General features: G+C 39.9%; 1 protein-coding gene and 1 long non-coding RNA gene across 3 annotated transcripts; one reads left to right on the forward strand and one right to left on the reverse strand.

The window, feature by feature from the left end:
• Positions 1-39: 39 nt before the first annotated feature.
• On the forward strand, positions 40-23,854 carry LOC111247219 (ranBP-type and C3HC4-type zinc finger-containing protein 1-like). Its single transcript, XM_086984213.1, has 8 exons — positions 40-81; positions 10,447-10,633; positions 13,994-14,156; positions 20,477-20,705; positions 21,081-21,253; positions 21,600-21,741; positions 21,928-22,057; positions 22,251-23,854. Exons 2-8 carry the CDS (start codon positions 10,562-10,564, stop codon positions 22,740-22,742), a joined length of 1,401 nt encoding a protein of 466 aa, XP_086840339.1. The 5' UTR covers positions 40-81; positions 10,447-10,561; the 3' UTR covers positions 22,743-23,854.
• LOC147756514 (uncharacterized) lies at positions 14,155-20,480 on the reverse strand. Of its 2 annotated transcripts, XR_015324211.1 has the most exons (3): positions 15,877-20,480; positions 15,640-15,745; positions 14,155-15,499 (listed from the first exon to the last, which is right to left on the reverse strand). It is a non-coding gene; the product is annotated as an uncharacterized LOC147756514 (long non-coding RNA). The 2 variants fall into 2 exon arrangements; XR_015324210.1 differs by having other exon boundaries at positions 14,155-15,745.
• Positions 23,855-24,623: the final 769 nt, after the last annotated feature.

Consider the following 24,623-nt stretch of genomic DNA (forward strand, 5'->3'; position numbering starts at 1 on the left):
TCCAGTTTACTTTTGAAATGCCTGAAATATCATTACAGACTTAGGTGACTCCTGTGAAAATCGACCCGTCAATGAGAACAGGTATGTTATTTATAGTCTGCTTCCTGCTGATTTTGATCTGATAATTGAAGACTATTGTGGCATCAGAGGAGGGCACTGAAGGCGAAAGAAAACGCAAGCTGGAATATAATGGAAATTGAAACGAAAAACTACTTTAAACACGCGATACATTTAAGACAGATATACGCTATGAGAGTTTATAGCACCCAGTAAATAGTTCTTCGCGTTCAACATAGATGCTATAGAAACTGTTGTTGCATTTAAAAGTATAGTTGAACAATAATGGCTCTAATTAAGAAATCTATCAGTAGTTTGGCGAATAAATGTAATTTGGTAATCGCGAAACGCAACCTGAGCTCAGCTGCGAGATATCATATAGTTAGACATGTTGAGGATAATAAGGAATAGTTATAAGATAAAATTAACCTCACGTAGGATAGGTGGTGTTATTGAAGTAACGGAGCAAAAAATGTGTCAACGAAAATTGTATGTAAATAATATAATAATATGAATAAATTAGTAGTATGAGTTAGCATCAGGGTCGAGTATCAAAACAGGGTAGAAAGCAACTCAAACGATTTTAGCTATGTAAACGAGTAGTTCTACGCGATATTTCTACAAAGTTTCGTAAAAAGTGTGTGTGTGTGTTTAAAGTGTGTAAAAACGCACTAGTTAGAAAAACCATAGTCAGATATGGAAGAATATTATCTGTGTTTTAGGTTCGTCATTTAAGCAGTGAGGCATTACTTCAGGCGGCTGGCTCCCAGCACCAAAACGAAATATGTTTGCGTTTAGGCCAACATGTGCCCTTAGATGAAGCAGATAACCATCGCGGGGACAAAAGACGGGCTGCGTAATTTAGGAGAGTAAATACATTTTACCAGTTATGATATTTTTGGAACAAGTGAAGAATATCAACAGCGATATTGAATAAGCATATTGAATAGGTGATATTGAATAGGTTTTAAATATTAAAAAGATTTTCCGAACGAGCTTAAAGGGACGTATGAGAGCCCAACTGCGAAGACTGATCAGCACATTTGGACTCACAATGCTTACGTCGAGATAGCAGTTAGAGCAGTGAAATGATAGGTGAGGCTTCAAACGTAGCACTTATGAAAGAAAGCGACAGAGTTCGTTCTTATCAGGCAGCGTTTCGTATTTAGCTGACCCCGTCTAAAAGAGGATATATAAAATACAACGGTTTGTTGATGTCTTCCGCGATTTTTATGGCCTGTAGTCGTGGAGACACCATCCAAAAACTTTTTTGCACAAATTTGTATGAAACGATTGCGATGCATACGGCGACATGTTCTTCGAGAAGGCACATACGAAAAAAAATATCAGGATAAAGCTGTTGCTATAACGTGACGAAAAAGCTCAACGCTATAATATAAACTCGATTGTTTCTTACGTTTCACTTTGACGAAGGCAAAAACAGTTGGCCCCTTCCGTGGACTTCTCTGCTGGATGTGCATAAGGGTAGAGCTAATTGCAGGACTGCATTTATTTCGCACGTTTCTGTGAATAGATGAATGCATTCTAAGGGGTCGAGGGTGCATTACAGCGTTCTTAAGAGGGCACAAGCTAGTGAAGACTTTCGATTTCCGGTGGAAGCGAACGAACAAAGATTTCCATTTCAACACAGCAGGAGCGATCGGCGAGTCTTTTCATAACATTTATTACTACATTCCCACTACTGAAGTTCAGTTAGTAAGTTAAGAATATGCTCATTATGTTCTATTTTGTTCAGCTAATAAGAATTATATCGAGCCACGGTCACCAAATGCATTTGAAATCGTTACTGCTGTTTGTTCAGTGACTCTGTATGCCGGGCACGGCAATATTTAATAGATTAATAGCTAACAAACAGTATTCAAGGTAAGAATTCATATTAAAAACAAACGAAAAGCCATTAGATTACCATAGAGCGGTGGCTACAAGCCTACAGAAGGTGCAAGTTACTAGAATCAACGCAACAATCGTTCTTTAACTCAGAAGGTTGATGTGACGCTCCCCACTGAATCGAGCAGCTATACTTACTGTTTTCTTCTGAAGTATCACTGTATTTCCTCGCAGGCTTCCGGTCTTCATCTTTGTTTTCTTGCGTCCATACTTCAAAAAATCGTTAGTCTGACTTGTTCTAGTCGAGCCATCTCCCAGTTGCCCTAGAAACGTCTTTTTCTGGTTTGAAGAAATAAATGCAGTGTCTGATTTCATCCCGCTATTGAATTTCATTATAGCAAATCTGTCTGATTTCGAACTTTATAGTGTATATTCCTACCATTTTATCCACTGTTTTCAAATACTTCAAAGCACTGAACCAGTTTTGGCCATCTGTATTAGAACTCGAAGACGGCACATTCATGATGGTTATGTGTATGATTTATATCTTAACGCGATTAGCCGCATCGTTTGCCCCGGCTGTCGCGTTAAATAACCCTTTAGATGTCGTACCGCAATATGTTCGCTACGAAATTGGCCGATGTAGTAACGGTCGTTCCAGAGTGTGGCGAAACGGGCGTGTTCAAAAGAATGTTGCTAACCTTGACGAAACGAGGAGCTTGCACTAAAAAAACAAAAGCGCATTTTCACTATGCTCGACAACGTTACCGTTCGTTTACGACTCGCCCTTAATAATGAACAAATGTTGGCCACGTATATGGAAATATGAGTGTTTCTATAGAAAATAAAAGTTGGCCGTCTCCGACTATATGGACTTTATAGAGGTCAACAAAATTGGCAACAACTTTATAGGACGTTAACGTTCCTAGCAGTGCACAGTTGACATGCATAATATTTTTATAATAGCAGCGATCCTCTATTCGAATCTTATGAGACTTTATGTGGATATCGCATTTGAAAAGCGCCAATTTCTAAATTGGCTTAGTTTCAAGGTCACTGCTTTCGACCGCTGGCAAAAGGTCATATTCGACGAAAAAAGGCCAAATTTGGAAAATATACATCTTTTGACATCTTATATTAGACCTGCATTGCTGAAATGACTACGTTGAACGCGAAGATGGTCCTTGACAGACAACCTTGTAACAAAGACGTCATGTGTATCCATGATTACCGCAGCCATTTTCTCGTTATTTGATGTTTTCATTTGAAAGTAACAGTTATGTAGAAGAAGAATTGTCGCAGGATCACACCAACAGAAATTAGGATACTGCGATGTTATTACAAATAATTCAAAATATTTAATATTGTAGACCGCTTTCATTGATTGGTGTATTGATTCAAAATACAAACACATTGTAATCAAGGACGTAAATTATATCCATAAAGAAGCGGGCATTGGCGATAAGGACAGCTATATATATATATATATATATATATATATATATATAGATATATAGATATTTTTTTTTTTTGCTGTTCAACTCTTAAGGAAGCAATAGTCATTTTGACTGATTGCTGTCGTGTGTTGATTTGTGAACTTTTATGTAATATTACAAACGTTATTTATTCAACGAAAAACTTAATTTTATTGAGTCGTTCTGCTTAAATTTCAGAATCCGAGTTCGGATATTCAAGACAAGTCTGTTGGATGAGAAAAGAAACGTGGTGACGCCTACTTCTTGCCGATGTCGAAAAATTACTAGGACAATCCAAATAATTTATTCTCCATATGAGGAGAACTCTTTAGCCGGGGGATACAGGCTCATCCGACAGCCGTTCTCTCGCTTTAAGCGTGGCTTAACTTTCGTTAGTTCAAAATTTTGAAACGCAGCGTGACCCTCTGGGTCGGAAGCGTCCTTTTTAAACTATACATGCTGTTTAAGAGAGAGATCCTAAGCGGTAGAATTCTCATTGTACACATGATGTCTAACTTGGCTTGTTTTGTAAGAGCAATTAAGAGAACTCATAGTACTGTTTTTATGCTTTGCTACATATTCGTCTTTAGAATGTCACATTAGGCCAAAGATTTGTGATAGAAAAAGCTATCACTGATGAACGCTAAGCTGTAGTTTAAAAAAAAGGGCAGTAGCATCTCTCATTTGTTCTAGAAAACATCAAAAAGCGTCAAGGTCAACAGAATTAAATAGAGAGCGAGGATTCAGCTGAGGAGATAGATATATCATAGATGGCAGCACCCTATCTAATCAAAATTTTGCGCCGACCACTTCGTCAGTCATTGAAATTACAATTTTTAAGACCTGAACGTGTCATGAGGTTTACTGGTGTTTCGCTATTTGACCGTTCTAGAGGATACACTTTCATCGAAAGCGTTGCTTTGTTCTGCTGCGCCTCGTCTTGTGTCTGTTCGCCAAACGCGTTGGAACTTTCTATGTGTAAAGCCTGTAGATCGCCAGTTACAATTCGTCAAAGCTAGGTGAGCTTAAGCCAAGTGATGATTTACAAAGGACGTTTCTGATTGTCGAACTTCCAATCGGCAACAGTGATCTTGTGTTTTAACTGACGATTCGCGATCACAGAATATGTTGGCTTGACCGCACACTCTAGAGGAATCCGACCGGACCCTGAACTGTTCCGAGAGCAGCTTACAGTTGCTATTAATCGCAGCAGTTCGACAAAAGATGCAAGGTCGGAGGCCTACTTATAGATGGGCTCGCGTAGCTAGCATTTGACGGTTAAATTGTATAACAACGAGCACCTATCTCCCAACTATATATACAAAATAGCGAAATGGCACACGCGCATAGGTCATATGAAATTATGGACTATACAAATAATGACGGATAATTGTGCTTATACGTAAAACTACAGTTCTGTCTTATCTCAATCGGATTAACAGTCTTTACAATACATGTCCTTGTTGAAAATACTCTATTCTGGTGCGGAATTTGGTGCTCCTTTCGACCAAGTGTGCCATAATCACTTTCACGACAACTAAGGAATAAACCTCTTTAAATACTATCGCATTAAACCTAAAACCGCTGCAACAAACAAAAAGTTGAAGCCACTAGACGTATGGAGAAATATCAAAGGAAAGTCTCGTGTAATACAATGAAAGCCTACTTTAGGTTGGTTGGTCCAGATAACTTATCTGTTCTATATATAGGTTCTACGAAGTTTTAACGTTTTTAAGATTACGCTAACACCTCGCTTTTCAAGGAAGAAGATTTGGATTCATCTTGCTCGGTAGTTAGCTCACTCGATTCTAAACCAAATAAGCTCTCACACCTATCTTTCAAACTGACGGTTGTTGAAACGGACGTGCACACATGCACAAGTACAAAAACTCCGATCGATATATCCAGCGCAAGAACAGCTGTGAGATTTTTTTTTAGGATAGCCATAAGAAGGACATACACTTTCGCTATTGGATGTGAATAGGACTACGTTTCTTTGAGGAGAAAATTATTGAGCTCCTCTAAATGATCCTTTAATTAAAGGATTGCCAGAATGGAGGGTTAGTAAAAATGCTATGTGCATGGGAATATATTTTATATATACGGGAGTATAAGTTACCAGTAAGTAGATCCATTATTATAGTGAAATGCTTGGAAGAAGGTACGCATCAGTGCAGGGGAACTGCTGTTACCAAATATGATAGCGGAAAGTTTTAGATTTGAATTTGGTCCCTTTAATGTTCTCTCTGCTACTGATTTATTGAGTGTCATGTTAGTAAATGTATAAATCCATGACTTGCACACGTTCGCTGTACAGTGTCCGTAAAACAGTGTCTGTCTGATCGGACATTGTTATTATGCGTCGGGAGGATAGAGATAGTCAAATCTATCAGAAAATTATCTACTATAACGAAACCTTGATGACATTTGAATGTAGAGGTTCTATTCGCATTGTTTTAGTTCATGCTAGCTAATAGTCGTGTGAAATCGAACGAGGTTACTTATTATGACGCCATTCCCGCGCTACATTATCTATCCCATGGTGTTAATGAAAAATCATAGTTTCACTGATATAATATGAAAAGAAAGCTTATCTAAGACCTTATTTGCGTTTACACATTACATCTAACAGGATATCAATAAACGTCACTCAAACGGCGAAAAAAAAATTTCAACTGACAACAAAGTAACAAAAGTACCTCTGTCCTATATTCGACAACATTTACGATGCAGTATAGATTTGTTGAACTCCACAATTTCGGATCTGTAACTATATATACATAGGGGTTATTCGGAAACGTTATTCAATTGCCATCTGTATATATATTATTTGGTGTAGTATAGAAAGCCATTCTTTCAAGCAGCATATGCCAGAGGAACTCATACGTTACATGATCGATCATGCGCTGACTTTCGTAGCAGCGTCAAAAAAGGTTACAAAGAGAATAAGTACTCCGAACCGAAGGTCCGTCAGCATCCACCAACTATGATTTTGAATGAGCGGCTAAGTTCCTTGCCTTCGGTTGGGATAAGCAATAATCACCTGAAAATTTTCTATAAGGTACAAATAATATAATCGCTTATATTATGTATATCGCTATATAAGATATCATATCGTACACAATCAAGTCAATTCGGCCTATCCCACGCGAATACTTGACTGCCGCCTTCATCAGGACGCAAGAACACATTTAAAGTTATACGTTTTTAATTTAAGGCCGCACATATGCTATCAACACTCGTGTATCTGCGGCAGCACAATTTTTACCATACCAAAGAACTCAGCAAAACACAGAGATAAAAAATAAAAACGTTTCAGAAAAGCCGATAGAAAGGGTAAAACTACACCACATCTGTGTGCTGATATGGCGTTCCTATGTGTTAGCAAGAGGTGAGTCGGGCTATTGTCGTTGAATCATAGAGGAGATCGCTCGCTAAACTCATATTGAAACACAGATTACGGTAGGGTGGAGCAGCGAGCCATAATTGTTCTCTGGCCATACATTCAAACTATACTAAGAAAGGGCAACGGGCTACGATAAACATCCTGTCCCCCCACTCTGCACGGAGGCGTAGTATCATTGTACCGTTGACTGTCAGCTAAGCACTCAGCTTTTACCGATGATTCGAACTTGTCGACTGGCAATGTACTTAAATATTAGTTAGTTGTCGTCGGACACAACTAATTAATTTGATTTTTGATCATAGAAAATTAGCTACGTCATATTTTCTATCTAAAATTTGTGGATCCCTTGCAGATACCGTTGTTTATCCGTGAACTAAGGCTGTTAATAGTAGATAGTGATTTTGGCTCGCGTTCAGTGCATACACAGGCCGGACAGTGATATAGGCAAACGATAAGGTAAACCAGGTTTCTATTGGCTAAATAGCGTGACTATGATAAATATTAGTGTAAAATTTGTCCGAGTAGTCTAAGCTGCAGTTATCTGTGCAGTTTTGAAATCCAGAGGAGCAACGAAGAGACATGAAGCAGCAGAGTCGTATGCTATGTAGACTACGTCATGAAACGATCAGTAATAGGTGTATAAGTTAGACTATTGTTAGTGGCCAATACAAATTGAAAACTTTAAAGCTTCTGGTGTTCTTCAGCTTAAGCTAGGCAGTTCTAAATAAATATCGGCAGTCGTGGTGATAGCGTCATGAGTAACAAGTTATGCGACGAGATGCCAAGTGGCCTAATTTCGAATTCAATTGTGGACAGACACTTCCTGTTGTGCCGAAAGTCAGCCATCTTATAGAATGCTGAACGACGGTACCGTATAGAAAATCTAAAACGTTGAAAGCGCCAGCAAGGCGTTGGTAGTAAAATAGGAAGTTACTTTTTAGCATCAATTAGGATCAAGAGCATTGTTCGGTTGAACATCTCATTGTCCTCAACCAAGAGCGTACACCTTGCAAATATACAAACCAGATTGTAAGAGATGTGCGAAGGAAGCGATTTGTACTTCATCACTTTTTGACTGATTTCTGTTTACGTTTTTCGCTAGTCTGTTTGTAAATAGAGTTTCCATCAGTGTAAAAAGGCGCTAAGTAACTATCAATAGCTGCACAATTTAGAAAACGATTTTAAAATAGTTTTAATTCATACGTAAGGTAGCGTACGAATTAACCTTTGTAATGGATACGCAAAGATTTAGACGCTAAATCTGTGGACGTTTCGAGTGGCCCTGCCGTTAAATATTGCTTGAGGCGGCTGGCTCCCAATAAAAGATGGTGTCTAACCAAGACTACTTAAACAGCCTAGAGCAGGCAAACACGTTACCATTATGGCCACGATATACCACCTATAGGGTAGAATTTGAATGTACTAGGTCGTTACTGTGGGGGCAGCACGTACAGCACTTTGTTACGTCTGTGGTCAAACCAAAATTGCCGTAGGACATTTATTCAACACTTGATTCTCAACATGTACCAAAGCAATGGTTTTATACATCCTTTCAGCAACATTTTTATACATCCTTACGTACGATATTCGACCATAATCTCTGCTTTCAACGACGACATCTGATTGCATTTCCCATCGCACGTTGCTACCGATACAATTCAAATGCTTGTTTTTTTTTAATCAGAAACATTGGCTTATCTCACAGCCCCATTATTAGTTTTGTTTATTTCGTAACAATTACAAAGTAATGCTACCAGGGGATGTCCGAATGAGGTGCTTACCGTTGGTGCATTTAAATTCTATACTTTATTGACGAAAATCCCGATGCTGCAGCTTACTCAAGGGCACTGACATTCTTATCAGAAAATCATTTGTTAGGTTTAAATAGCATTCGGTTACTGAGAGATGAGCAACGTGACCTTGGGATACTTTTGTCTTTAATGGTAGAAAGAACACTGATCTTAACTGGTGCTATATTCTGTATGGATGTTTAGGAAAAGTATAGTCAGGTACCTACGAGGATATTAACTTATGCCGTGTCACGCATACTCTTCTGAAGTTGCAATCATATAATTATTTTTGGATAAAGATATAAATCTATGGTTGAGGCCTGTTTAAAGCGGTTTCATATGTGCTATGTCCTGTGTACGAGGAATTAGGAAAATATGAAAGAGTGCATTTTCAGGTGACATGTACGGTAAAAAGTTAACAGATGGAAGAAGTCTAGATTCATTGGTGTTGTGCTACAAAGAACACGTTGCCCCAATGTAGAGCCCCTGTTTGACACAGTATCACTTTTGAAAACGCCCCTTCCGATGCCCGTTGTCCTTACAAGAAGCACATGCAAACAAAAGGTAACTCAAGCAATTTTGACAGTGCACAGTCATACAATTTATTAAAAAATAAGAAACCAATTGTCGTTGGCTTGCTCAATACGAAAGTAAGAGCGGGGCTTTCTAGTAAACTCGATTATCATGTAACTACGCGAGACGGACTTGCTACGGCCGAAAACGAAAGATGATATTGCCTTTGTCAACGATACGTGCTTACGGCTTTATTAGGTACTGACCTTGTAGCTGTTAAATGTCGTCAGGTATTTGAAGAACTTTAGCAATTTAAGCCAGAAACTATTAGTAAAATGGATACACCCACGAATATTTCTTGTTGTTGTTAGACCAACATGTCTGGGTTCCGATTAGCATTGAACTTGTCCATATGTATTGCGCAACAGTCAGTGACGGAACTCTAATAGAATTTTCTGTAGTTGCTTGTAGATTAACCTGAAAAGATTCCCAATTACCCAATAGCTAATTACTAATACACTTATTCTGAGCGACAAGCGCCCAAGTTTAACTGTCACATCGCAGAACACATATCGTGAACTGAAACACTTTGTATTTCAGACTGATCATGGTCCCCAAGCAAATTTCTCAACCACACAAACGTCCGACTCAAGTTCAATTAGAAATGACGATCTATCGCTTTTTTTTTATGTAACAAGTTTCTGGTTTCATGTCAGATCCTTCAGAGAACTGACTAAATCTTTTTCCACGCGCTCACAGGGTCGTAGTAACGGAGAACGTTTCCTGTAAGTTATCTTTCGATCACCCCCACAATATAACGCCATGGCAGCGACCCTTACTTTACAACGGGCCCTTTCCGCAAAGCATCATGGGGAATTCCACGACGCATTAAATAACGCATCTCATCGGACAACCAAGGAATGAGCGCTATTTCGCCTTTTGAATTATAGAAAGACAAATGATGAATGTCGAGAGCTCAGAGAGGTGACCTGCATTCACGTCCCGTCAGATGCAACCGGATAATCGGAGGAAACCACACCAGCGCATTTGTACCACTATGATCTCTTATCTGTGTTGTTGCTTGCGGAAGCCTGAACGGTTGAGTATACAGTGACAAAATAGACCTGCGGCAATTTTTCCGGCGTTTGCTTTTCACATCAAACTACAGCAAGCAGCGTTTAATGCGCATAATAACCAGAGGGTTCTTTGAAAGACCCTTAAAGCCTCCCTACTTTGCTATATATATAACAATACTGATAAGAATGTTTCTTGTTGTTTTGCGTTAAATAATCGACGATTAATTGTCTGTTGCTCTTCTCTAAAGTTTCATTATATATACATATGTATGCCTTTGCAGACGATCTAAGGAGAAAGGACAAAATCTTAAGGAGACGATTCCTCCAGCTCGCCTTCCAAGCGGAGTCAGTGAATGGCCTGAACGTGCACGCTCTGAATTTCCAACAGAAATACAAATGAGTCAACACAATAATGTCTCATCAATTACGATTGATGAAGACCGTACGATCACTATTAAAGCAGACACGGTACAGTATATGCATCTTTCTTTTTACCTTTATATGACAAAATTATTATTATTATATTATATTAGTTTTCTACAAATATGTGCGATGCTAAATGTGCGCGAAATTAACACATTCTCTTCTATGTAACATGTTAATATTGTTTTATAATATTCAGTAAATGGCCACTCAGTTTCGCTTCAGACCCTCTTCATTCTCCAATGTGGCATCACCAATTTAATGTTAATTAGGTTAATGAAGAGTGGCCGATCGAAGTGAGGTGCATGTCACAAGTCCAGAAATCAACCTTGACCTTATAAAGCCATCTAGAACAATCCTATTTGTTAAAGAACCCTCGCTATGTACGGCACTCTTGCTTTATCAGCTTGTTAGCAGACTGGGTAGCACGTGTTTCGGGTACTGTAACTTACTTACAGTTAATGAAATTACAGTTTCTGTAACACGTTCCGAAGAATCCCAGTGCCGTATGCTACACCATGCCATGTCAGTACCACCCGTTGGGAATGATGCGTTAACACGTGCTATACAACATTTATTTATATTATATATATATAACAAAGAAATGCCTTTAGTTAGAGAATTGGTGTTTTTGTTGCTGGTAGTACTTCCAGCTTCATATGTGCTAACAGTGTGTCGAGTATTTATTCGGAATCGATTAGTTTCCTTTCAAGGTACGAACGAATGCCGCCATCAGAGAAATTTATGATCGCCAGATGAGACTATTGATGTTTATCATACGAGAGAACTCGAAGTCTGCCTACACTGGAAACACAGAATACAGCGTCAAATCTGGGGTGGTAAATGTGGGGCGTTGGGGCCAAACGGCGCGGTGAGAACAGAGAGGATAAACATTGAATTTTTACAATCACTCGAACGTAACTAATCATTTTTAGCAGTTGAAGACTAGTTCGTCGGTTCTGACTGACGGGCTCATAGGTGGACTATAAAAGGCTACATAGGTGAAGCTTCTTAATTTTAGAAAATGCGATGGATTTTGTATATTTCCATACTTAAACACCGGAATAAATACCGGAGTTTTACAGTTACTCATTGGTTTTCGGCTTGCATTCGGCAAGTTTCGGCCTAAAAAGGTCTCTTGCACTTAAAGAGCTGCTTGAGGTGTTTCCCCAGTTGGATTCAGGAATATTATATACAATTAAAATGTTGTTTAGCATATTAGTATATTACATAATTATTTCCTAATTATAAAAGCACATTCATAGAATTTGGCAATGAGGCCGTGCGTGTTTAGTTTGCGAAATGCACATAATGATGGTTTAACATTTCCGATATAACACTGGAGCTTTACTAAGCTAATGCAAAAAAGATATGACAATGCTTCGAAGTACGACAAACTTGCTTTGATAGCTGGTTAACCTTTTTTTTCTAAGGTTATGGTAACGTTTTGAATATTTTCGGCACTGTATGCATAAGGGCCGACGTATAGAACTGCTTCTGACGTCGTGTCTGCATCTCCTTCAGTCGTTTTGTTCTCTCGCTTCCTTTCGCAAAAATGAACAGTGTTTGAGTGTTATTCTCAGAGTCCTTGTAAACGCCATCTAGGCCCTTATATGTTGCTAAACTCAAGTACCTTATTTTAAGTTCATCATCCACCTGTCGGGTTTTTGTGAAGTGGTTTCCCATAGCAGTGAGTCATCCGAGAGATTAACGAGAGCACCAATACCCGAAACCGAGTCAAGTCTCGAATGTCTTCTTGTAGACAGGATTTTATTCGAAGTTCGTATGAACTTTGAGAGGATTGTACGGCTTTGAGAAATTTTCAAAGCTTTTTCAAGAAGTTTGGGTTTAAAGTTAAAATGAATTACTCTTGCCAATTTTGAATTGCGTCAAAGGATTTTTCTTTGATTGCCGATCATTGGTGATGCGCGTTGAGGTTTTCTTGTGTTAAAACAGTAAAGCTATTAAAGAGCAAAGTAATGTACGTACATGAAAATAACTCTATTCGTTTAAAAACGAATTAGTGCTCAGTTACACTAAATACATAAAGTGGTGATTTTCCCCACATCTCTGTAGGGAGACGATGCTGTATAATAACGGAGAGCTAGTATAAAAACGGTAGGGCGTTGTATTAGTCATTAGATCAGGTCTAACTTAATTGTTTAGATTACAGTAACAAATTGCTTGATGCATCAGAGCCTACAGCTGAAGGGAGAGTTCTTGTCTTTGCGAACATCCAGCTGTCGAAATCTTGCAGGTTTATCCGAGATATGGGTCCCGTTAGTTCGCTTTCAACTGGGACAATTTGGATTTATCCCACTTTTAGCTCTAGCTGTGGGATCTTACTTGGGCTTTCCTGTGTTAGCCCAGGCAATGTTCGACTTGTCAACGCATTCAAAACCCTATACTTTTTCGCTATCTGGGAGTCTACAAGGACGATGTTACCTACATATAGTCAGGTCAAATGCGTAGAAAAAAGGAAATTAGTATCCAAATTTTTCGGTTATCGGCTTCATTGAAGTCGTGCCACAGCTTAAAAATAACATGTGAAGAATTTGTTCACCTCGTTGCTCCGATAATCAGCGTTCGGAAAATGTAGATTGCGCTGTGACATCCGCCAACGATTTTATCTATGAAACTGTTTAGTACATCCACTTAGAGACGCTAAGTGATTCCGAGCGAAAACGCTTTGAAGCAGGATTTTTTCTCACCAGCTTTGCAAAGTTCAGGTGTATTTAGAACCTTTATTATCATGAACAAAACCAATATAAACTCGTGCCTCAATACATTGGTCGCAACTAATATCGCATTCGGATGGTGTCGTAGACCAGACATTGTGCTTTGTTTTTCTACATTTAAGACGTTTTGTAGCATAGGATGATTCCATATACAGGTTATATTTTTGACTTCCCCTTGCTATCTTTGCAAACATCAAAAGAAGCTGTACTTATACAATGTGTTGTTCTCAGTTCTTAAATACGTCCAGCTTAGGAACCCTAATTTATTGGAGCCAGATCAGCCAGGCAACATCGATAGGTTTACGAGTACAAGATTTAGTTAGGATATCGGTAAGCTTCAGTAAATTAATTAATAACCATAGAAAATATCTAGCAGTGTTAAATGTCTTCCTGGAATGAGTTCAAATGGTCACAACGGCCTTGCAATTTGACGCTCGAAAACCCTTTCTGTATTTTCTCCGGCAACGTACCTAAGGACCTCGTGTTTGACCCGACGTTGGAATCGAGCTACACCATTGTCGAGATCTATATGATTTTGTAAAGGCGTGTTCGTTCCACGTCTAACATAATAAAACTGCCTAATGAATTTGACCTGGTGTAGTGTTAGCATGGTTATATGACAAACAATGAATGTTAAACACGTAAAACATCATTTGTTCGTTCTCAGGAAACTCTGGCGATCCTTCTAGCGTCAAGCACAGTTGCGCCGTTGCTAGCGTCTCCTGGGTCCTGGACTACCACAGCCAGCCTTGGTTCGGGGCTGCGTTCTACCAAACTGCCGTTTAGCAGATCGTCAATAATGTACAGTCAGCATAGAGATATTGGCCTAAGTAAGTCACAGTTGTCACAGCGAGAAAAGTCGTACTGTAACCTCTGTCTTGGATTGATATTTTTTCCCGTTTTGTTTGTCTCTGTTTTCATATAAAGTTAATCAAGCTAAACAAAGTCGTGTTTTAGTAAACACAAAAGGCAACGAAAGTGTTCGGGGAGGGGGGGGGGTCAACTTTTTATACACTCTTTACTCCCAGAATTGTGGTGTATGTATTAAAAAAGCTTTTTTTTTGTCAATAGAAGCTTTTCGATGTTGCTTGCTCTTTTCAAAGAGTCTCATAAACTTTATTATAACTTTTATCAAAAAAAGTCCTCGCCTAATTTAAAAATCCGTCGCATAGAAAATATCGGACATTGCTCTTTTCATAACACCTCTTTCAAATTGAAAAGTAGGTTATTTTTTGCATTATTTGTGAGACAGAGTCGAACCTCTATTTGGAATACTCAGTCATTAAAAGCTGTTATTTTACGCGGCCAGAACCTGCATCCCCCCACCCTTCGACCAGACAGAAAGTCAGTTGTCAAAGTTACAGGCCGTAAGTTTCTCCGGACCTCTGGAATATTATTTCAAATATTAAACGCATCTTATTGATTAAATTAAATTAGAAAAAGGCTATTATTGTTTTGTGATTTACTCAGCGAGGGTCGCCTTTCGACTATCGAGTCCGCTTAAGTTAAACGACAGTTCCTGCCAGCACGAAGACCTCCCGCGAATTAGTTATTTGGTATCTTCGAGACACTTTAGGGCTAGAACATGTTAGGCGTACCGAAGGATCATGCTGTTAAAATGTTGGACTAAGTCCAAAACATCGTTTTACTGTACAAACTGAGGCTCCAAGGTGAACGATTGACTCTGTCACCGTCATTATGTGATGTATGAGGCTATGCACGTTATCTTTGCTAGGTCCTCATACCTTCACAGCTTTCGTAACCGTGTGCTTTAGGCTCCGCATAGCCTAATCCATTGGAGTCCCTGAATACCTGGCACTGTAAGCAATCTTTAATTATTCGCTTTGAACCTTAATTACTGTGCCTGGAGATTTTTTCCTGCTTATCAGAGGTACTGCCTCAGATCTTGCCGGCGGTAATCTCAAGCTACAATAACTCATTTCAGGTCGTTATTTCAGCCAGTGTCTAGTTTATGCAGTCTTCTAATTTTTCACTGTATCAACAGGTCAACCCCATTAAAAGGTTCGGTAGCCCCAGGACTACGTCTCATTCCAAAGCAAGGGTCCTAGGATAGACACCTACGAGAAATCGGCAGTTGTGGCAGATCGAGTGCGCCAATTCGCCACGGTCCGACTGCTTAGGTAGTTCCACGCGTACGGGAAAGATTTTGTCTCTGCAAACATCATAGAATTGTCCTTTTTCAACGCGTTCTTAACATCCAGAAGAACTGCCAACTTACTTGGAATAGGATTCGTAAAAATAATTTTAATAACAATCATTAGAGCTCCGTTTTGATCTGATACTTTTCCTCACTTTGTGTTTCGTGCTTAATCATAACCCCTATAGTGATTGGCGGATATGTTCATCTTCCATTTGTTTCTCAGATTTATTCGGGTGTTACAAGCGACCGCGGTGGACTCTGAAATAGAATAACTTGTGAAATACGTGTCGTTAGTTTTGTTAGAAATCTGATCTCCAGTCTTCTAGAAATGTTTAAGTAAAAGCTGATCGAGCTTATTCCAGGAAAAATGGGTTGCGAAGGAAACCCACCTTTTACTCTCGGTAAATCAACGCTGAATTTTTCTTCAAGGTTTTTCTGCTCGAAAGCCACAGCGTTACGTGCATTCGAAGATTGGTGAAGGCACCAGCCGAGCAGGCCTTGCTTGAAGTTCTGGGTCTCAGGGTTTTGATGGCCTGACATTTCGCATATACATGCTGTAGAATTATAACTCAAGTGTAAAAAATGTGAGAACTGGATGAAAGGTGGATTCTGTAAAATGACTCCAGCCTAGTTAGAAATGCATGTCATGTATTCCACGTGCAATTTGCAAAACTTTGACTCATAAAAAAAACCCACCTAGAGCACACGGTAACTTTAAGTTAGCCGTAGTCTAATTTTCATCGCGAGCCGGAGATGGACCAGGCCTTGTTGGCGCTGAGCTGCAAAGAAATCAAAGGCTGACGGCAGTGTTGAGTAGGTTTGACATAGGGTGATGGTAGTACTTGCAATGGACACCAAATCTGTTACTATGAAGTGCTCGGCTGTGATGAAACAATGAATGCAGCCTGCAATCCCTAGTTTCGCAAAAGCTTTTATTATTATTATTTATTATTATTATTACTGGAATTCAAAGGGACGCAGTCTGGTTATTTTATGCCAGATCTATTCGCCATCCATCACTTCCTTGCCGGATTAAGCGAAAAAATATCCAACGTTGGCCTCAACCCGATTTCCCAATCTAAATCCGTGAGACTACGGGCTCTGGTCGGCAAACATACGTACCATTTAGATTTTCTCCTAATTTTGTTGCAGTTTGGTTTCTTCGGGTCAAGTCTTAGTTATCTCCGCTGGGGAAATGTAGGGCCCTTAAGCGGAGTAACCGTAATAAGTGAGTTGTACCAGAACGGCGGGAAGCTAAGGTTACTATTATCATTATTCTTTCGTTCTGATATTGACATTATTCTGTGTTTTCTTACCTGTAGCTTCAAAAAATAAATCGTCATCCTTCCCTTGACCACCAAAAAAAGTGGCAACTTTACATTTTGCCCTGTTTTTTGACAGTCTCTGGAGCGCCCGTAAGTTGCCGTCTTGTTTCACCTCCTGCTCCCGGCCCGCCTGTTTAGAAAGAGGCTTTGTTCTTGCGTACCTCTTCATGAATACGGTCCCGATGTTTGGGACAATCTGTTAAGTTGGCGGTATGACTCGTCCTGTCACAATTGTAATAAGATTTGTCGGCGTCGCGTTCCTTACCGTAACCTTCTTTCTTTGAACAAGCTATTTGTACAATCCGACATTTTTATCCTATTAAAGAGGTCCACCATATAGGTAGGCTGCGCATAGCTCATATCCGTTCATGGATTTTGAGACAATTAGCTATCACCCGGTAGCCCCCCGTGACAGAGGGCTCAGCTTGTACGACGCGCGCGGTCTATGTACTTTGTGCAGTTAGATACCTTTTTTTCAGTCGTCTCATCAATTAGGTTTACTGTGGAGAGCTTCTCGTGGGAGTATATGTCCATTTGGACCTAGGTCCTCTGAGCCGCCAGTACCAGAAAAAGCTTCCGAAGCACCTTGTTGACGATCGTTTAATATGTTGAGGAGAGACACGTTCTGATTATCATGGTTGACTGAACGCTGTTATTGCGACGCTCCATCTAAAAAGTTTGCGTGTAGGTTTGAGGAACTGGTGGGCCGATTTGTTTGGTTAATTCCGATAGCAAATGGGTTTGTAGCTTATTGAATAGTACACGGAATCTTATATTCCGTGACGATCCTTAATAGGATCAAGTGTGTTTAACACTGAAACAGAACAATAACAGGTGTATGATACCTTCAGATGTTCGGGGCCACACGCGCGCTACATCGAGAGATACAATGAACTTTGAAAATCTTCGAATATTTTTGTTAATGGGATTTTGCAAATTAAGGTGGCCAGCATGTCGGTGAAACTGCAGTTTTCAATGGTTTGACGCAGGCCGGTGACCTTGCTGATAGTATTTGCGTCGTCAATTGTGGTCTGCATAGCAGGCTCGGTCATTTCCTTGATCTCCAAGGCCGCTAGCCTTCATACCGCAGTGCAGCGTGGCTTACAAAATTCCTCCGTAATATCTGTTAATGCAGCCTTCGCTGGTTGCTAGCACTTCCTAACCAGGCAGGTGGCTTATCGTCTCATAGGCGATCTTATGAATATATTTGCCCGTCGCCTTGTCTTCCCACTATTATAGGTGGTCAGCTGTTTCGCCAGATCTGCCAGCTACCTCAGAGCTGTTATTAAGCGATAATCGTACCGATAGCACTAGTGTCCGTAAAGTATCCATTGAGTTCGTGCTTTTCATTTAGACAGGGGACAGACACGGCGCTTAGCCCGCAAGTTGCAAGTAATTACTAAATTCGTTTACTCTGCCTCGTTCGATTGTAATATGCTACATAAGGTTCGATTCAAAATATTAAGAAACGGTATCTCACGAAAACCCGGCCGAATGTGTAACATTCTTTTCGGACATGGTATGGGCGCTGCGCAGTTATTCTATCCAACAGCCGACGATACTTGCGCAAGTTTTTCATTTATAGGTATCGAATTAAAATTCTGAAAAGTTTTCCTCTGACAGTCAGCTACATGGCAGGGTAAAGCTGTCCTCTGCGCGGATCTAGCGGGGTTGAGCAAATGTGAGCAATGATCCGACATAGCTGGCATATGCTAAATCAGCGGAATGCTCATGAATCTAACTCTAACATTTAACTCTCACTTTTTTCTAACAAGGAGCGATTTCGACACGAATCGATGTAATAATACATGTTCCAAGTGAGCAGCGGTTATGCTTTGTAATAATATCGAATAGCTATTTGTAAAACGTCTGAATGCTGAATGGCGTCTTTATAGCACAAAGCAATGAAATGAAATTTTAAGCTACATTATCGGAAATACTTAAAGAAATAAGGTATGTATTTGAACTTGTTTTTGTTTTAACAACTAATTATGGAACGTTTGAGAAAGATGTTTACACAATAATGGTACTCGAGCATATGAGTCAGAGGAATGGCAGCGCAGCGAGGTTCTGTTCTCGTAAATGCCGATCACAATACCTACGTCAGTGGACCAACAGAAACGACGGCAGACGTCTACTTTGCCCTCTCGGAGCTCATTCGGGCAAGCGCTCAGCTTCGACCTCCATGACCCAGTGTTTGGTTCAGTTTGCGTTCAGTTGATCTTTGTAAAAGTTAAAACATTTTCGAGGTAAACACCTATCTGGAAAGATAAGATTTTAGCAAGTATCATAACAGCTGTGCGATGTGTGCGAAACGATGTACGCCTATATATGCCAGATGACGTTTTCCGGCGCTATCACTATCAAATGTTCATTGCGCAGTAACGATTGTACACTTCACCTTTGCACGCACGCCACGTGTGCTTGCAGTAAATATAGGCGTGCACGTTTCAAATAGTCTAACGTCTTAACTGTGACTGATCAGCGAGCACGTGTAGCGTGAAGAGGTTGTTAGGAGATATCGCGGATGTCTTCCAGACAACGCCGAATAGTTTCGAACTGTGTAGAAAGTATTTGCCGCTTCGAATCCGCTGCGGCTATACGTGGTAGACTGTAGACAAAATTAAAGGTCGAAGCTTCAATTTTTCTTCTGTGTTTTGAAAAAATGTATTGAAGGTCTTCATTCATTATAGTTATGGTGCTTTCTACTGTTGATTCAACTCACGCCGGTAGGTACTGAATCACGATAGCGCTATTCCGACTGATGACAAGTTGCTTTTATTAGAAAAACAAGATTTTGCCAAACCGGATGATATAACAAGCAGGCAAATTAAACGGACACGTTTGTGTTTGGTGAACGCGCTACAGTGCCGTATTATGACGCCATACTCAATGTCAGTAGTCACTCAACATGTGAAGGCGTGTCAGAATTATGATTAAGGGAGTAACTTTCAGAGCATATGAATAGGAGATATCAATGACGCATCAGCTTCACTTTATAGGTCATATAATTAACTTTGATAGGGGGCGTCAACGCTGAGAGAGGTTGACATTAAATGTGGTCCACCCCTCTATTAGTCACAATGTGATTGAGTTTGGCATCGCTGGATTTCTAATATCTGCTCCAGAATCAATGTGAATTTTTGTGGGTCTAAGACCTCAAAGGCAATCGAAGTATTAGCCGTATTGTTAACTTCGTTCCTTTGAAGGTAAATAAATGTCTTGTTTTCATTTGTTGAAATGGTTTCAATTCTTTGACGTCTAGAACAGTGCGTCCCACTGAATAGCACGTCCATTGGTTGGTTTTTAAAAGCTTTGGTGAAAACATTTTGAGAATAAGACAGATCTTAGAAGCTAGTCTAAAAAGCTATCGGTGGATTAATAAGCACTTACTAAACAAACTATCAAATTGCCCTTATGCTGTTGAAGTGTATTGAGATGGTGAACTGTTTGCTATCATAAACGATCTATATTCTAGTCTGATGAGAAAATTCCGCCTGATACTTTACCTGATTAAAGTTACTTACAATTTATCCGTATTCATTTCGTAGGAAGAACTGGCCACGGCGTAGAAAACCTTGTAGCTGATGTAATTTTATATATGACAAAACTCGATGCATAGACACGTGTAGCCCTTTAACAAGCGGCGCTTATTCTATTTCAGGCATTCATAAAGACGACAGCAAGCGTCGTCCACGGAAAAAGGGACAGACGTCAAAGCAGTCCCATCCTGATACGAGTTTAAACGAGAGCAACTATTTGGAACGCCTTGGCCTATTTGATAGTCCACTTTGGCCTACATTAAATGAATTCGAATGCCCATTGTGCCTTGAAGTTGTCGGACGCTTGCAAGGCATCCTCATAAAGGCTTGCATGATTCATAAATTTTGTCGGTAAGGTTTTTTTAGTGACCTTGTTGTATTTTCTAAGTACCAAAACCGAAATTCGTGCAACATTTTCTGCGTGTATGTAGATATGTGTGGCACTCGTACTTCATACTTACGGTGGCTGGTAGTTCATTTGCCGAATGTAGCCGTTATCAGTTCTTGGCAGACCACACACAGAACTACAACGAGATAAATACGATCTTTAGACCTTTATGCCGTCGAAAAGTGCAGACTTATTAAATAAGTCCTTGAAATTCATGGACCCGTTTGTTTTTGCTTAGTGCTAACTGCAGTAGATCTGAACTTCAGGTTAAACAATCTGACATGTAGAAATAAGTGCGCGAAGTTTTTGACACCATACACGTTTCATGCGTTCTGTAGAAACTGCCTGCAACAAGCAGCTATAAATTCACAGTGGCTCGAGGTGGACTGCCCATTAGCCAAAGAATGCCATTCTACGATCAGCGATGCTGAACTTAAGGAGCTTCTGTCCTACCAGCCTGAACTATATCAACTCTACCTAGCTAAAAAAACGCGTCATCATGTCGAAAACGGTTCGTATTAATTGATTATTTTTACACAGTTGAAACAAACCCTACGCAATAGGCACATGACAAAATCGCCATTTCTTAGTTAAATAGATATATAGTTATATTGACTTGTCTACCTTATAACCCTTGGCTATATTGCCTACGTACGTTGACTTGATTAATAGCGATATATTCTATAGCGTAAAAACAAGTAAATTACGGAAGGAAGCACGTTTCACCGGAACATGTTTAGCACTGTTTAATATGACACGTCGGAAGGAAGGGCGGCTACTAGCCGGACTAATGGTGGCGCGCTGCTTGTTGGAACCTTGAGTTTTTTTTGTGCTTGTTGGGTACCTACACGTTTCAGATTTAACACAACTACAGCCATACGTGTACGACTGGAAAATCATTACCAATGTTGTCGAGTTCGTCTGCCCAGTTTGTATGGAGACGATACCACCTTTAGAGGGCGTCTGCGCAAAGACCTGCAGGGTACATTATTTTTGCGTGTACGTATTTCGTTACATTACTCGCAAGTGAGACTGATGTCCAAGTGGAATTCATCGTTTACATTTTGACAACAATTAAAAAATAGCTACATGTTTATATATATATATATATATACGATGCCGGCCTTTACTTGTTAGATATTTATTGTTCTTATTTGTTTTTACCCTTATTCGCGTTTATAACAGAGAATGCATGCGAGGCGCAATTCGAAGTTCTGATGAGCCTCGCCTTCGCTGTCCTGCCGTCAAATGTGAATCTTACCTTCTCGATATTGAAGTTGAGCACCTTGCACCTGAAGAGCACGCTCGCCTTATGGTAAATAGACACGACAAAAATCTATAGGACCTGTTGAGAACATAAGGGCAAACTGACTTATTCGATTATGGGAATCATACATGTTTTACTCTATTAGAAAATGAAAAACGAAATCTAACTCGCTTTCGAAGTGTGGACGGTTAAAGCACGTTTGCTTTACGAACGAAAATATAAACTAACACTGTTTTCGCAGGCTCTGGGCGTAGAACAAGCCATAGCGGCGGCTGGTGCGGACGCTTGTCACTGTAGAGTACCCGATTGCCAGGGTGTGTGGTTCGTAGAAGGAGAAGGCGAAGGCCGTTTTGAATGTCCGGTTTGCAAGAAAATAAACTGCCTCACATGCGACACCGTCCACGTCAACTGGCAGTCGTGCGAAGACTATCGGCAACAGCTTGAAAACGAAAAGACGCGTGAACAGAACGCACGAGACGAGGTCCAGACGAAAGACTACATTGAGAAAATGATACGGGAAGGCAAAGGCATGGTGTGCCCCCGCTGTCACGCACTTGTCGATAAAATGTCGGGATGTGACGCTCTTCAGTGTTTGAAGTGCCGCACAGACCTGTGTTGGGCCACTAAAGGGCTTCGATGGGGCCCCAAAGGCCGAGGGGACAATTCAGGCGGCTGTCGCTGCAGATACAACGGTGGCAACTTATGCCACCCGCAGTGTCAAAACTGCCACTGATTGTAGGCAAATATCAAGCTGGGCGATAATATATTTCGCTTTTTATCCCTCTCCAATGTACGAATGGCATTCCAAGTAAGAAAACCTTTGTAATGTAATTTCGTAAAAGAGAAAAAATTTGTCAATGCTGTGCTATTTCAACAGAATGCAACGCGTGTGCAAATAAGGCGATGCCCATGCGGAGCGTTAACAATGTTGATAGAAATCTATCTTAAGCCGATCCTTGCCGCTGGTTTCATTGACTATGTAACTAGACGGTGTCTCGACGAGCCCCAAGTTTGAGTTTCAACTAGCTTCGTCATATTCTTTTGTCATTTCAGAGAAACAATGTTCTGATAGTCTATTCTGGTGAGAACAGTAGATATGTTTTGAGTAAGTGATTCATCAGCTAAAGAACACGTTAGCCTTCTGCTAAGACTTTTCACATTATTAAATTTGACTGCAATTAATACGAATCCGCCAGACAGACTTAGATATTTTATGGTTTAGCTGTTCTGTTTACTGACGGAAAAACTGCTGTATACGATTGCAAAAAAACGTTCTCCTGTAGTATCCAATAATATAACGAATTTTAGGCTGTTCTGATTGCTTGAGCAGTTATTTATCAAGAAGCAGTAGGGAATATAGAAGGTACATAAAAATGAAGTAATGATGACACAAGAGTAATTACTCGTCAAGTATTATTTCATAGGTTGGTGATAAGAGGAACTCGAAGAAAGATGTTAAGTTTCCCAAAGATGCCATTATACTAAAGATTTAGACCTACTACTAAAGATATCATTATGCGAATAACAAGGTCGGTATGTTCTAAGGATCTAAATCCTTCTTCTAATTGTAGCATAAAGGAACGTAATCCTTAAGCCTAGCTTTAAATTACGAAGCCCTATCTCACTTTCCTGCACAGTAGTTTGACGTCTGTCGTAGCAAATACCGATACCGGTTCATAGTTGCTCCTTTGTCACGCAGGATTAATAAAACGTTTTATGATGGATGCGAAAAGTTGATTACAAGTTAACAATAAAGGAACTATAATCTAAAAGGAAACAGGCAGTATTGTCATTGGAGGGGCTATTATAATAAATATAATCGCTATTAACGTTCTATTTTGCATACTACTATGAGTTTTCATGTCAATAGGTACTGTATGGATCTGAATGGCATTTATATAATAGGCAAAGTTGGGAGAAGTTTCTTCAAATTTGGAAACGGATTGCACTGTGAACTATGGATGTCATCATACGGATCTTTACTTGCTAAAGGTTTCAAACACTTGATCTTTTAATTGTGAATTTTATGATCACTAGCTAACCCGACGGCCCTAGAACGGGCACAAGGTGATCCGGCATCCGTCAGAATCGAGCTCCTCGGCAGCAAGGAAATTTTCGACAAGGTGCTCTTACCTTAGGTAGCCTATCGAGCACAAACAGAATAATCTGAAAAAGCTGCAAAGTGAGCAATATAAAAGTAAGGAGAACAAAAATTGTTAGGAACGAATGAAAGAAAGGCGAAAATGACGATGCGGAAGTAATAGTTAAGGTCGAAGTCAGTTCTAAATATTTAAAAGTCGCTAACTGTAGGTTAAAGGAACGCGATATTAACGCCATCAACGGATATAGTGGGAACCTGTCAAACTGACAGAGTTTGGAGTGGGTTGTAAGTCACATAGTGTCCAAAGCAAAGACCTTTGTTTTCGTACGCAAACGGTCAGCAGAGATATCTTTATCTTCCTGGAACGTTCAAGTTTGGAAAAAAGCAGAAAGAAACACTTGTAGGTTTTATGAATGCTAACCTTTCTTTATGGCCCGTAGTTGGTAGCATTTATTTCGAGTGAAAAGCATATGGCGTCCTTACGGCGGTTGCTCAGTTGTTGTGTATAACCTA

The sequence above is a fragment of the Varroa destructor genome, unplaced genomic scaffold, assembly GCF_002443255.2.
Source record: "Varroa destructor unplaced genomic scaffold, Vdes_3.0 BEIS01000003.1, whole genome shotgun sequence".
Taxonomy (NCBI): Eukaryota; Metazoa; Arthropoda; class Arachnida; order Mesostigmata; family Varroidae; genus Varroa; species Varroa destructor.

Excerpts from the sequence above, each read along its gene's own strand:
- LOC111247219 (XM_086984213.1), top strand. The coding sequence starts at position 10,562 with ATGAGTCAACACAATAATGTCTCATCAATTACGATTGATGAAGACCGT. Across the intron at positions 20,706-21,080 it reads ATGATTCATAAATTTTGTCG|AAACTGCCTGCAACAAGCAG; the intron begins GTAAGGTTTTTT and ends TGCGTTCTGTAG. Across the intron at positions 22,058-22,250 it reads AAGAGCACGCTCGCCTTATG|GCTCTGGGCGTAGAACAAGC; the intron begins GTAAATAGACAC and ends CTGTTTTCGCAG.